General features: G+C 51.6%; 1 protein-coding gene across 1 annotated transcript; it reads right to left on the minus strand.

Annotated features, from left to right (window-relative positions):
- Positions 1-4018: 4018 nt before the first annotated feature.
- On the minus strand, positions 4019-7616 carry LOC112809121 (small integral membrane protein 10-like protein 2A). Its single transcript, XM_073879104.1, has 2 exons — positions 6842-7616; positions 4019-5945 (listed from the first exon to the last, which is right to left on the minus strand). Exon 1 carries the CDS (start codon positions 7470-7472, stop codon positions 7236-7238), a length of 237 nt encoding a protein of 78 aa, XP_073735205.1. The 5' UTR covers positions 7473-7616; the 3' UTR covers positions 4019-5945; positions 6842-7235.
- Between the last annotated feature and the right edge of the window lie 6737 nt (positions 7617-14353).

A 14353-nucleotide genomic window follows, 5' to 3' on the forward strand; every position in this document is an offset into this window, starting at 1 on the left:
AATTCCACTGAGACGCTGCTTCACACCCACTAGGAGGACCATCATTTAAAAACAGGCAGATAACACGTATCGGAGAGAATGTGGAAAAGTCAGGGGCATCATACATCACTAGTGCGAAAGATACTGGTGCGGCCTCCGTGTGGAACAGTGTGGCGCGTCCTCAGTATGTTAAACAGAGGATAACCATGGGACCCAGGAATTCCACTCCTAGATATGGGTCCCAAAACTTGAAAGCAGGTGTTCAAACAAAACTTGTTCATGAATGTTTACCGTAGCAGCACTATTCATAAGATCCAAAAGGTAGAAACCACCCCAATGTCCATCAACGTGTGAATGGCTGAACAAAAGTGGTCTATCCAGATGATGGAATAGAACTCACCCAACAAGGAACAAAGTACTGACACAGGCAACAATCTCTCCGAACCTCCAAAACCTTTTGCTAAATTAAAGAAACCGGACATGAAAGGTCACATATTGTATGATTCCGTTTCTATGAAACATCCAGAAGAGGCATAGAGACAGAAAGCACGTTTTTGGTTGCCAGGGGCAGGGGTAGGGAAGGCATGGGGAGCGAGAGCTTAATGGGTATGGTGTTTCCACTTTGAGGTAAAGAAAATGATCTGGAACTTGATACCAGAGACAGTTGCACAATATCGTGAATGTCTTCCATGCCACTGCATTGTAACCCTTAAGTGGTTAAAATGGTAAATGTCATGTTCTGTGTATTGTGGCACAATAAAAATCAATCGATCATATATGTAGGGATTTGTTTATAATCTCTCGGTCCGTTCCACTGCTTTATACACTTATCTTCGCACCAGTACCACACTGTCTTCATTACCGTGGTTTATACTAAGTTTTGAGAAAGGTATGGTAAATCCTCAACTTTGTTTTTCTTTTTCAAAATGTTTTAGATATTTAAAGTCATCTACATTTCCACATACATTTTGGGCTCAGCTCGTCAATTTCGACAGGAGATTAAGCTGAGATTTGGATAGACTTTGTGTTCAATCTCCAGATAAACTTGGGGAAGATTGCCATCTTGACAACATTCCGTCTTCCAAACCATGAAATGTCTCTACCTATACCCTCTTTTTAAATATATATATATATATTTATATACTCGAGAGAGAGAGACCAAGTGAGCACGAGCAGGGGGAGGGGCAGAGGCAGAGGGAGAGAGAGAGTCCTCAAGCAGGCTCCCTGCTGAGCGCAGACTCCCACGCAGGGCTCATCCCGGGACCCTGAGATCATGATCCGAGCCGAAATCAAGAGCCTGCCGCTAAACCAACTGAGCCACCCAGGCGCCCCTCTATCCAGAGCTTCTTTAAACCTTCCCAGCAGTGTTTTTCAAATTATTTTATTTCATTTTTGAATTTTTGTTGCTAGTACATAGAAATGCTATTTTAATATTGATCTTGTGTCCTGTGGCCTGTGCCAGATATACTTAGAGGTCTAGTGCCTTTTTGTCTATGTGTATTTCTTGGGATTTTCTCCATACAGGATCATCGGTGAATAAAGATAGTTTTATTTCTGCCTTTCCAATCAGAATGTTTTTATTTGGGGGGACGAGGAGCTTATTCCACAGTCGAGGATCTCCTCTAATAGAAAGGGCAAAAGTGCACATCCTGCATTGTTCCCGATGTGTAGAGAAAATCTTCATTCTTTCACCATTGAGTGTTATGCACACTATAAGGTTATGTAGACACTCCTTACTAGGTTGAGAAAATTCCTTTCCATATACCAATTTTGTTGAAAATGTTTATCATGGACGGGTGTTGGATTTTGTCAAATCTCTCTCCCGCACCTACGGTAATGGTCAGGTTTCCCCCTGCTTATGTTAATATGGAGTAAAACATTGACTTCAAGATGTGAAACCAACGTTGCATTCCAGAGAGAAATCCCACTTGCTGCTGGTATGTACCTCTGGGGTGTTCGGACCAGGCCCTACCTGGTCTCCCCACTTAGCCCTCACCCAGGCTGTGGTCCCTGAGGCAGAGAAAAGAGAATGGCATTGTCGGGGGCGAGGAGCCGCCAGCATGTTCTAGGGCTGGAACCTTGCTCAAAAGCCGTCCACGACAGGCTCTTATCTTCCCAAGGACCTCACTGAGGAGCCCGCTGTCCCCCTACAGCACACGCGGGGGCACCCGCCCCGGCCCATTGCTCTGTGGCCACCATATTGGCTATCCCGCCCACGGTGGGAGGAGACCGGACCTCCTCGCCTCCACCTCTTCGGGGCCGCACGAGCCTGTCCGCTGCCTCCCCGTTGGCTCGAAGGTGGCAGGGGCGGGCCCTACCTGGCCCGCGCTCGGAGGTCCTGGGCCTGGGGCTCCTGCCGGCTGCTGCGGTGGCAGCAACGATCCTCGGAGGGTACGGGGCCGAGGCACAGAAGCGGGAGGTGCGGGCCCTGAGAGGCTGCTGTGACCACAGAGCATCCACGAGGCCAAGGATGAGACAGGCAGGCCCTTTGCTTTGTTTTGTGTGGTGGGCCACCCAGGTGGTGGTGACTTCGGGACCTTGCTCAGCCTTGGGACCAGGGCTGTGGCCGTCTTCCGGAGGAAGGTGGACTCTGCAGAGGGGGACCGCCGGAGGCAGCTCGGTGCCCTGCCAGGGGTGCCTCCGTCCCTCTGTCTCCCGCGCAAGGATCCTCTCCAGAGGGGCTCCCCCACCCCTGCTCCAGGCTGCAAGGGTGGCTCCATCTCGTGGGCATGGGAGGCCGTGTTCCCAAGTCCCCCACAGCTGGGTCTGCATCCAGCTAAGCCCCAAATTCTCCTCACCCACCGCAGTGGTGACAATGCCGGCAGAGAAGCCTGGGGGGGGTGGGGGGCTTCCCCTCCCCTGCGTTTCCCCAGCAGCGCCCCCCGATTCCTCCCTGAGCTCCCGTTTGCTGGATCTCCCTAATTTGAGGGTGCATTTGACTGCGTTTCCCAAACACGCGTGTATCTGAAGCCAAGTGGCCAAGTCCTGGGTCTGTCGCTGGTAGGAGGACACGGGCCACACTGAAGGCTCCCTCCTGGCGACACGAGAGTGCCCGTGGCCGGCCTGGGGCCACACGGTGGTCCGTGGAAGAGCTGGGCTCAGGAGGCCGCCCTGAGCCAGAGCAGAAGCTGCCTGCCTTCCTCGGTGGCACGGAAGGGTGGTCCTCCCTCCCCAACGTGCCTGGGGCCCCGAGCCCCGGTCTCACCCCTCCCCTCTTGGTGGCACCAGGCTGCGTGATCCCTGGGCTGGGTTTGGGACCCACACGGACTGAACGGGACCATCTGGACAAAGCAGAGGGAAGCTCAGGGTGCTGGCAGGGACGGGGGTCCATCCCTCTGTGGTGGCAGGTGCCCGAAGGGTCTGTCTTGTCAGGGTGCTTTGACCCCTGGAAGTTCCCAGTGGGTGGAGCACACCCCAGGCCCTTACCCCAGGCTGTGCTCCTCAGGGGGACCATGACCCTGCATCCTCAGGAGCCTCCTCCCAGCGGACTGTGGGCCTTCCTTCTTCTACCCCAGCCACTGAGGTCCCCAGGTGCCCTCCACCCCCCCTCTGCCTGCCTGCCCGCCCTCAGCCCTACAGCCCTTGGAGCCCATGGCCAGGCTTCTGTGGGGAGTCACTAGGCTGGGGCTCTGAAGGGACAGTTCGGGTCTGGGGCGGGGGAAGGGCAGCAGGCTTCCCGCCCCCAGGGGTTTCTCTCTTCTAAAACTGGGTGCCCACCTGGCTGGCAGGGAAGCAAGGGCGACCTCGCCACCTGCTGTTGCAGACGGGCCTCCAGGTGACCCAAAATGATGTGCAGGGAGCCTCTTCCACCGCCCCCCCCCACAGCCCCCCCTCAATAGAGAAGACCCAGGTATCAGGTCATCCAAATAAAGGTTGTGAATGGGACAAATTGCCACCTCTCTGGCCAGGCCCGTGCCGCCGCCTTCTTCTCCAGGGGCCCTGGCCCCGCAGGCCTCCACCCCTGCAGCCCCCCGCGGCCCTCCCAGGTGACTTCACCGCCGGCCCCCTCCTCTGAGGCGCCACACCAGAAGAGGAGGCCTCCAGTTTTCTTTTCCTTTATTGAACTCAGGGAGGGTTTGTTTTTTTAACTTAGAGTGACAAGATTTGACAACACCAGGAACGAGACCATTTCTCTGAGCAGCCGGTGCTGACCAGTACAGTTAATCACACACGGGAAAGTGACAGTCATCTCCAGCCCGTGTCTCGGATTCTGTAGAAGCTCTGCTGCCTGGAAAACAGACTGCAAATTAAATAAAGTGCATCGAGAGCCTGTCAGGCAGCCAGGGCCCAGTGCGGGCAGAGGGAAGGTGGGGGGTGGGGAGAAGCTCGCTAACTACTCAAGGCCAAACCGGTCAGAAAAGCAGTGGCAGGACCACAGGCCGAAGAAGGGCAGCCCCTGCCCAGTCCCTCGGGGGCTGTGCGGAGACTTCCGGGCCCCCGGGGCAGGGCAGGCACTGGCTGGGGCGCCCCGCAGGGCAGGGGTCTCGGGCCAGGGCCCCGAGGCTCCCCCCACCCCTCTCCCTGTGGGCAAGAGGTGTCACAGGCCCCAGGCAGCTCCAGCTGAGCCACAAGGCCGCAGCTGGGGAGCAGGTCACCCCGAGGGTGAGACGGGGCCTTGCAAGGGGCACATCTGTGGATCAGCCCCAAGGAGGCCCCGCGTGGCTCTCACACGCTGTCCCCGGACATCTGTGGATGGAGTCGGCAGGCTGGCAGGCTCCCAGAAGTGGTCCTGGGTGGAAAGGGTTGGGGTACAGGAGGCGCCACCGGGACCGGGGATCCCAGGACACTTGGCACAAGGCAGGAAGCCATCACACCCTGTCTGTGGGAAGCTGCAGGGGACACATGCGGCCTCATCTGGCCTCGGTCCCCGGGGTGAGGCGGGCAGAACTCTTCACTCAGGACTCGGCCTCCAGCGTGGTGGCTGAGGAGGGCAGGAGGTATGACACTGGGCCACCGTGTCCCTGAGGCTGGCCAGCCTGCTTGGGTTTTCAGTCCCAGGAATTCAGAGCCTGGGAGCCGAGAGCAACCAGTGACAGAGCGGCTGTGGGACCGGGGTCCTTCCTGGCCCCCCTCGGGAACCACGCCTGGCCATCCTGGTGCGCCAGGGAGCCGCACACCTGGGCCTCCAGGGCCGATTCAAGCCCATGCAGAGGAGGTTCTCCTGTGGGATCCTGGGCTCGGGGCCGGGGCGGGGGGCAAGCCCGGGGACCGACAGATGGGGTCGTGCATGGGTCCCAGCCCCGTCCCAGGTTTATCCCTTCACCCTCCTGGTTCCGTCTTGTCCCCAGCAGCCACGCCACCACCCCACCCCCACCCCGCCACCCAAACTGAGAGGCTCGTGCCACTCAGCTGCCGAGGAGCCCTTGGTCCAGCCTGGGGTGGGGCGGCAGGGGAGGCCAGGCTCTGTGGGGAAAGACCTCCACTCCGCAAGGCGTTCTAGGACTCTCTCCTGTGTCCATCTCAGCGCTGACGGTCTTCCCTGTGACCTCCCACACCACTCCAAGAAAAGCCAGTTCCCCACGTTCCCTACCCTGCACCTCTCTCTCTCTCTCCTCCTAGATCCCCCAGGGGGGGCCTTGAGCTCCCCTTCCCCACCCCACCTGTGCCAGGTTTTCTCAGATTCAGCCCCACCCCTTCTTATCTGTAGGACAAGGACACATCTCTCCCTGTCCTGGAGCCAGCTTTTCCAAACACCAGGTGGGGAGAACAGAAGGCCCTCAAAGTGTTGCTAGGAGATGCAGAGCTGAGGTGACAGGGTGGCGTCCTTCCCCATGCCAGAAGGGGACCACTGGCTACCCCAGCCCTCGAGGCCTCTGCCTGGAAGGTCCCTTCTCTCCTCCTGGGCCAGGCCCTTTGCCCAGCTGCTCCCCAGGCAGCTCCCGGGCCAGGGGCGGCCCCTGGGCACGGATTTGAGTCTCTTGACAAGGCCACGGAAGGGGTGGGTCACCACCTACAAACTCCGGTTCCTGAAAGACAGAAAGAGATGGGGACTTCACAGTGGCCTCCCCACGGAGAGTGGGGCCCCTTTGCCCAAGGGCTGCCTCCTCCCAAGCCGCTTCTCCACCCGCTCTCCCCACCCCAGCCTGAGAGCTGCCCTGGGCTCCAGGAGATCCCCATTTCCCCGGCTCCTCTGGGTGCACAGGGGCTGCCGCAGGCGACATTCAGTGGCACAGGCAGGGCAGACGTGGGGTCCGGAGGGAGGGTGGCTGCGATGGCGCAACAGCGAGACTGTGGGGGCAGGGACAGGGCCGAGCGGCCTTCCCCCTCCCCGGGGTCTCCAAACGTCCAAGCGCCCAGCGCCAGAGGGCGCCCCCAGAGCCGGAGGGGGGCAGTGGGCACAGCCGGAGCAGGTCCAGAGCAGTCCCCCGGCCCCCGACACAGGGCGGGAGGCAGTTCTGCCACCGGCCGGGAGGGAGCTGCCCAGAGCCCAGGGGCCTGAGGGCTTAGGAGGGGCCCGAGGGCTTAGGAGGGGCCCGACCAGGGCTTTGGCCAAGAACACAACCACCCTCCCTGTCTGGCCCCCCAAAGGGGTGAAGGGTGGCAGCATCTTTTCCTTCTAGAGCCTTCCCCGGCGCCTCCGCCAGCCCATTCCCCTCCACTCCCTGGGGTTCAGGTGGCAGCACCAGGGCCTCTGGGGAAAGCGGGGCGGGGACCGGCTGACCCTCCGAGATGCCCGGGCCGCCGCCGCCCCTCACCCCCGCCTGGGAATGAGGACCGGGGAGTCTGGGGCGCCTGCGGCCCCCCCCCTGGGCAGCTCAGGGGCTGGCTTCCAGGGGTCCCGTCCACAGTTCCCCCTGTCACCGAGATGTCCTGGCAAGCGCCGCCGCCAGCCCGCACGCAGGTCCAGCCTCCGGCCTCTTACCTTGCGGACCCGGGCCAGTCAAGTCCCTGCTGCGGAATTTTTCCTTGCGGCTTCCCGGGCTCTGGCCGACGTGAGGCAACAGGTCGGCCGCACTTGAATCGGGTTTTTTTCTTTTTTCTTTCTTCTCGAGCCCCACGGAAAGGGCCCGTTGGCAGAGTTTCCGTGCAATAGGTCACCGGGCGCGCCGCGGGCGGGCGGCTCGCGGCCGGGGCCGGGCCGGGTGACTCGGCGGCCGGGTGGCCGGCGTCCTCCCGCGCAGGTCTAGGGCCCGGGGGCCCGGGCCACCCCGCCTCCTGCCCCCGCCGCGTCCCGCCGGCCGTCCTCCATGCCGGCGCCCCTGCCCGTCGCGGCCCGGCGCGCGGGACCCTCCGGCCGGGGCTGCGGCGGCGCCCGCTCACTCGATCCGCACCTGCAGGCGGACGTTGAGCATCACCGAGGCCACCACGTAGAAGTAGGGGAAGTTCATGCGCAGCCGCCAGGCCAGGTCGAAGAAGGTGATCAGCGTGCGCGTGAGCCCCTTGCAGAAGGCGCCGTACGAGCCGCGGGCCGCCGCCGAGCGCGACAGCCGCACCACCAGGCCCGACAGGGCCGCCGCCGCCGCCGCCGCCGACAGAGCCGCCGACGCCGCCATGGGCGCGGGCCGGCGCAGGCCCCGCCGACCCAAGGGAGCGCGAGCGGCCGGGCAGGTGGACGCGAGGCCTGAGGCGACCCGCCGGCCGCCGGTGCCCTCCCGCCCCGCCCCGCCCTCGGTCACCCCTTCCCTGGCCGGGCCGGGGATGCAGCCTCCGCGGCCGCCGCCCCCGCCCCTCCGGAGCAGCCTATGGAGAGCTCCGCCCCTCGCCGGCTGCCGGGGCGGCCGCCGCTAGCGTAACCCCGCCCCGGGTGTGGCCACGCCCCCTCCCGGGCGCCACGGAGCGGCCCCGCCGACACGGGACCGCCCACGGGACCGCCTCGCCAGCAAGCCCCGCCTCCTCCGGGGCGCCCAAGGGCAGAGCCCGAGGGAAGAAGGGATTGGAAGGCGGGATCTCCAGGGATCGCTTTGGGGGCGTGTCCTTGAGCGGAGCGGGCGGCCCGAGTGTCTGGACCGCTCTCCGGATTCCGTGCAGACGGCCTACCGGGAAGGCTCCGTCTGTTTACCTTATCTCCCTTCCCCACAGTCTCCACAGAAAACCCGGCCAGGCGACCCACTGTACCTTTCTTTAATTCGCATTTCTCTGCTAACTCGGCAGCACTGTAGAGTTTCACCAAACGCACAGGCGCGTTTTTTTTTCTTTTTGGTATATTTGCTGGTCATGTGTATTTCTTTATTGGTGAATTGCCCCGTTACCCGCATTGTCTTAACCTTTCACCCCATAGTGATTTCTAAGTACTCCTCTTAAGTGTATCTTTGCCCTGGATACTGCACAAGGTCTTCTCAGGTTTTCATTTGCCCTTGTTCATGGCTGTTTTCCTTGCTGGTGGGCTTAAAAGCCCTTTCGTGGTTTCATCTTATCTTTATTCCAAACCAAATCCAACCCAAACTTGACCACGTTTTCAAGATGATTGAAATGATCAAGCTTCATTACAGTCATGACTTCTTAAAAGCTGTCTGCAAGAAGTAGCTTCACCATGACCTCATCCCTGTTTTCACAAGGAGGGCTGGCCTGAGTATTTAGGCTCTCTCAAAATGCCTGTTCACCACCGCGCTTGAAACGTGTGGTATCTCTATAACGGAGGAACTCAGCAGAGTTATATACCCTGGTTGAGCAATTGTCATACCTACATGGTCATGGGGAAAAAAAAATTTCTTTTTTTAAAAAGATTTATTTATTTATTTTAGAGAGAGACAGAGAGCATGAGCAGGGGAGGAGCAGAGGGAGAGGGAGAAGCAGACTCCCTGCTGAGGGGCTGGGTCCCTGAACCCTGAGATCATAATCTGAGCCAAAATCAAGAGTTGGATGCTTAACCGACTGAGCCACTCAGGTGTCCCAAAAAAGAGAATTTCATAAACATTATGTTATTGTGTGGCATCATGACTTTATCCACAATATAACCATGCATGTGTGTGAATGCATAAAAAATGCCAGGGCAGATATATCAAATTACTCAACATTGTTTACATCTGGTTAAGGCAGTAGGAAGGAAGATGCACTTTTTACTCTCTATATGTGTATTTCCATTTGTATATCTACATTTGTGTAATGCCATGAAAAAATTAATCATTTGAAAAAGAAGGGGCCACAGAAATACAGGCTTAAGCCACATAGAAACCCTTTGTTCCAGACTGGATCCAGCCTCATTCATTTGCATCGCTTGTTTCCTCTAATCATTTCTGAAACCCTTCCTTGGCCTCATCTCATTTATTTTTAACATTTTATTTTGAAATAATTATAGACTCACAGGAAATTGCAAAAATAGTACAAAAGAACCTTGTGCCTTCACCCAGCTTCCTCAGTGGTTACAATTTCTTTAGTTGCAGTATAATATCAAAACCAGGAAATTTACATTGGTACATTACTTTTAAGTAGACTATAGGCCTCATTCAGCTTTCACCATTTTCCTAACCTGCATTAATGTGTGTGTGTGTATCACTCTAGCCATTGCATCGCATGTCGGGATTCCTGTAATCACCACTACAATCAAGATACAAAAATATGCCTTTAGCACAAAAGAACTCCTTTGTGCTACCTCTTCATACTCACTCACCCACCTGTACATATTTTGTTAGAGTCATATCTATTTCATTTTATTTGGAGAGACTATAAGTGGTACTATGTGTTTAATTTTGGTTTCCACATGTTCATTGTTAGTATATAGAAATGCAATTGAATTTTTAGTTTTATTTTGAGATAATCATAGACTTACATGCGGTTGTAAAACAAAGTACAGAGAGATCCCATGTATTTTTACCTAGTTTCACACAGTCATAACATCTCTCAAAACTGGTACAGTATCAAAATCAGGATATTGACACATCTATCTCTCTTGTTCAGATTTCCCCCAATTTACTTGTTGGAGTGTGTGCATGTGGGTTTAGTTCTATGCACCTTTATCAGATCTGATAAAATCAGGATATTGACACATCTATCTCTCTTGTATCTCTCCACAGTGGAGATACAGTATATATATAACATATAGTTCATTTCTTCTTTTTAATAAAAAGCTATAGTTACAGGATTTATTTATTTATTTATTTATTTATTTATTTATTTATTTGAGAGGGAGGGAGAGAGAGAGAGCATGCACAGAGAGAGGGGCAGAGGGAGAGAATCTCAGGCAGACTCTCAGCTGAGTGCAAAGCCCCTCTGTGGGCTCCATCTCACAACCCATGAAATCGTGATCTGAGCCAAAACCAAGAGTCCGGTGCTCAACCAACTGAGCCACCCAGACGCCCCTATAGTTCTTTTTTTTTTTTTATTGCCAAGTAGTGTTCTTTGGTATGGTTACTCATAGTTTGTGTGTCATTCACCCATGAAGGCCATCGGGGTTGTTTCCAGTTTTTGCCATTAGGAATAAAGCTACCATGAGTATTTGTTTATAGGTTTGTGAACAAAATTTTTTATCTGGATAAATGCTCCAAAATTCAATTGCTGGGTTGTATGGTAGGGACATGTTTAGTTTTGTGACTCTGCCAAACTGTTTTTCCGGAGTGGCTGTAACATTTTACATTGCCATCAGCAATTTATGAATATATCCAGTTTCTCTGTATCCTCATCAGCACTGGGTGTTATCATTGTTTTTTTACTTTTGACATTCTGATGGAGCGATCTTTCATTGTGGCTTTAATCTGTATTTCCCTAATGGCTAATGATGGCAAAAATCTCTTCATGTGCTTATTTTCCATCTGTATTTCCTCTTCAGTGAGATGTCTTTTGTCATTTTCTAATTGAGCCATTTGTTTTTTATTATTAAGTTTTGTGAGTTCTTTATATATTCTACATATGAGTCCTTTGTCAAACACAAGGTTTGCAAATATTTTCCTCCCAGTCTGCAGGTTGTGTTTTCATTCTGCTTTCTTGGGGCTAAATTTTTAAATTTTGATGAGGTCCAATTGATTTATGCATTGTGGTTTGGGATCAGATGTAAGAACATTTTTTTACCAGGCTTTAGGTCCCAGTGATTTTCTCCTATGTTTTCTTTTTAAAATTTTAAAGTTTTATTTCACATTTAAATCTGTGGTCCATATGGAGTTAATTTTTTTAAGGATTTTATTTATTTATTTGACAGAGACAGCGAGAGGCAACACAAGCAGGGGGAGTGGGAGAGAGAGAAACAGGCCTCCCGCCCAGCAGGGACCCCGATTCGGGGCTCCATGTCATGATCCCGGGGTCCTGCCAAAGGCAGACGCTTAACCGACTGAGCCACCCAGGCGCCCCCATTTTGAGTTAATTTTTGTGTAAGGTTTGGAGGTTGAGGTCTAGGTTCGATATTAAACAAGAATGTCCAATTGCTAGAGCACAGTTTGTCAGGAAGACTATTCTTCCTTCATTGAATTTCTTTCCCGTCTTTGTCAAAAATCAGTTGAGCATATTTCCGTGGATTGCACCATACTCTGGTACACTGGCTTATGTGTCTACCCTTTCTTTAATACCATACTGTCTGGATTACTGTCGCTATCTAGTTTGTGTTACTATCAGGTAGAGTGATTCTTCCCACATTCTTTTTCTTTTTCAACATTTCTTTAACAATTCTAGGGCTTGTTTTTGTCCGTATACGTTTATGTGTTTAGAAAACCTAACCTATGCTAGAAATAGTGTTAAACTTACAGACCACTTACAGGGAGAATTGACATCATTTTTGTTTTGAGTCTTCCAATCCATGAACACAGTGTGTCTCTTTATTTATTTAGATCTTTGATTCCTTTCATCAAAATTTGTAGTTTTCTGCATTCGATCCTATACATGTTTAATAAATATATTCCTAAGTATTCCTTTTCTTTGAAGCAATTATAAATGATACTTTTTTAATTTCAGTTTCTACATGCTTATGGTTACTATGTAGAAATTTTGTAGAATTCATTAGAAGTGTGTTGTTTATTTTCCACATGTTTGCATATTTTCTGATTAATTTTCTGCTATTAATTTCTAGTTTGATCCCATTGTGATCAGAAATCGAGCTCTGTATGCTTTCAACTCTCTTAAATATTTTTAGATTTATTTTATGATTTTAAGAAGAGCATTACTCTGCCATGTCTCCAGAGGAAGCCAGTGTGGGTGATAAAAGAACTGGATCCATGTCTTGTGATGAACGATTGAAAGAAATGTTCATAGTCTGGAGAACAAAGACTTATAAAGGAGATGTGACAGCTCTTTTAAATACTTGAAATTTGGGGTTCCTGGGTGGCTCAGGAGGCTCAGAGGCTTCTGCCTCTTCCCCTGCTTCTTCTCTCTTTCTCTCTCAAATAAAATAAATAAAATCTTTTTTAAAAATCACAGATGTCAGGGACAGCCTGCTTCTCTCTCTCCTCCCTGTTTGTGCTCGCTCTTGCTATCTCTGTCTCTCTCTCTCAAATAACACTCAAAAAACCAATAATCAAGTCAAAAAGTGGGCAGAAGATATGAAAAGACACTTCTCTGAAGAAGACATACAAATGGCTAACAGACACATGAAAAAATGTTCATCATCATTAGCCATCAGGGAAATTCAAATCAAAACCACATTGAGATACCACCTTACCCCAGTGAGGATGGCAAAAATGGACAGGGCAAGAAACAACAAATGTTGGAGAGGTTGTGGAGAAAGGGGAACCCTCCTACACTATTGGTGGGAATGCAAGTTGGTACAGCCACTTTGGAAAACAGTGTGGAGGTGCCTCAAAAATCTAAAAATAGAGCTACCCTATGACCCAGCAATTGCACTCCTGGGTATTTACCCCAAAGACACAGATGTAGTGACAAGAAGGGCTACATGCACCCCAATGTTCATAGCAGCAATGTCCGCAATAGCCAAACTGTGGAAAGAGCCGAGATGCCCTTCAGCAGATGAATGGATAAAGAAGATGTGGTCCATATATACAATGGAATATGACTCAGCCATCAGAAAGGATGAATACCCAACTTTTACATCCACATGGTTGGGACTGGAGGAGATGATGCTAAGTGAAATAACTCCGGCAGAGAAAGTCAATTATCATGTGGTTTCACTTATTTGTGGATCATGAGGAACAGCATGGAGGACATTAGGAGAAGGCAGGGAAAAATGAAGGGGGGGGGAATCGGAGGGAGAGATGAACCATAAGAGACTCTGGACTCTGAGAAACAAACAGGGTTTTAGAGGGGAGGGCGGTAGGGGGATGGGTTAGCCTGGTGATGGGTATTAAGGAGGGTACCTACTGCATGGAGCACTGGGTGTTACACGAAAACAATGGATCGTGGATCACCGCATCAAAAACTAAGTGATGTATTGTATGGTGACTAACATAATAAAATAAAATTTAAAAAATAAAATAAAAATAAATAAAATCTTTTAAAATAAATAAATAAATGAATGAATGAATGAATACTTGAAGGTCGGGGCACCTGGCTGGTTGGGTCGGTAGAGCATGTGACTCTTAATCTGGGTGGGGGGGTTGTAAGTTGGAGCCCCACGTTTGGTGTAGAGATTACTTAAAAATAAAATCTTTTAAAAAATACTTGAAGGGGGCGCCTGAGTGGCTCAGTGGGTTAAGCGACTGCCTTCGGCTCAGGTCATGATCCTGGAGTCCCGGGATCGAGTCCCACATCGGGCTCCCTGCTTGGCAGGGAGTCTGCTTCTCCCTCTGACCCTCTTCCCTCTCGTGCTCTCTATCTCTCATTCTCTCTCTCTCAAATAAATAAATAAAATCTTAAAAAAAATCTTTTAAAAAAATACTTGAAGGTCTACTATGCTCAAAAAGGATTAAACTACTGCTTTACTTCCATGGTTTAGAATTTAGGCCAAACAGCTGAAACTTCTTGGCCAACATTAAGAAATGGATAGCGCTGAGAAGTCATGAGGCTCCCATCACCTTAAGTGTCCTAGAACCACCTGAAAATTAATTATTGGTCAGGGATATTGTTAAATTAAGTTTTCTATGATGGAGCCATTAAACTTCAGTGGCCTGAACAATCCTTGACAATTCCAGGCTCTTTTGCTTCCAAGTTCACTCAAGTTTATGTTCATTATAAAATTAAATAATTTTATTTTGTAATTTATTTGGAAACATAATTTTTTGTATAAGAAGCATAAAACTATAGTTAAAAGTGAATAAATTTTTAATGTAAAATTTGAAGTGACGTTCTTGTAGACAGCATAGAGTTAGGTGATGTTTGTAAGAAAAAAAAACTACTCTGCTAATACCTTTTTTTTATTTTTATTTTTTTTTAAAGATTTTATTTATTTGAGAGAGAGAGAATGAGAGATAGAGAGCACAGGAGGGAAGAGGGTCAGAGGGAGAAGCAGACTCCCCGCTGAGCAGGGAGCCCGATGCGGGACCCGATCCCGGGACTCCAGGATCACGACCTGAGCCGAAGGCAGTCGCTTAACCAACTGAGCCACCCAGGCGCCCTCTGCTAA

Source organism: Callorhinus ursinus, unplaced genomic scaffold, assembly GCF_003265705.2.
Source record: "Callorhinus ursinus isolate GAN/ISIS: 27379988/994484 unplaced genomic scaffold, GSC_fseal_2.0 scaffold33, whole genome shotgun sequence".
In the NCBI taxonomy this organism is placed as follows: domain Eukaryota; kingdom Metazoa; phylum Chordata; class Mammalia; order Carnivora; family Otariidae; genus Callorhinus; species Callorhinus ursinus.

Bases quoted from the DNA above. Each gene is read 5' to 3' on its own strand.
- LOC112809121 (XM_073879104.1), bottom strand. From the start codon at position 7,472: ATGGCGGCGTCGGCGGCTCTGTCGGCGGCGGCGGCGGCGGCGGCCCTG.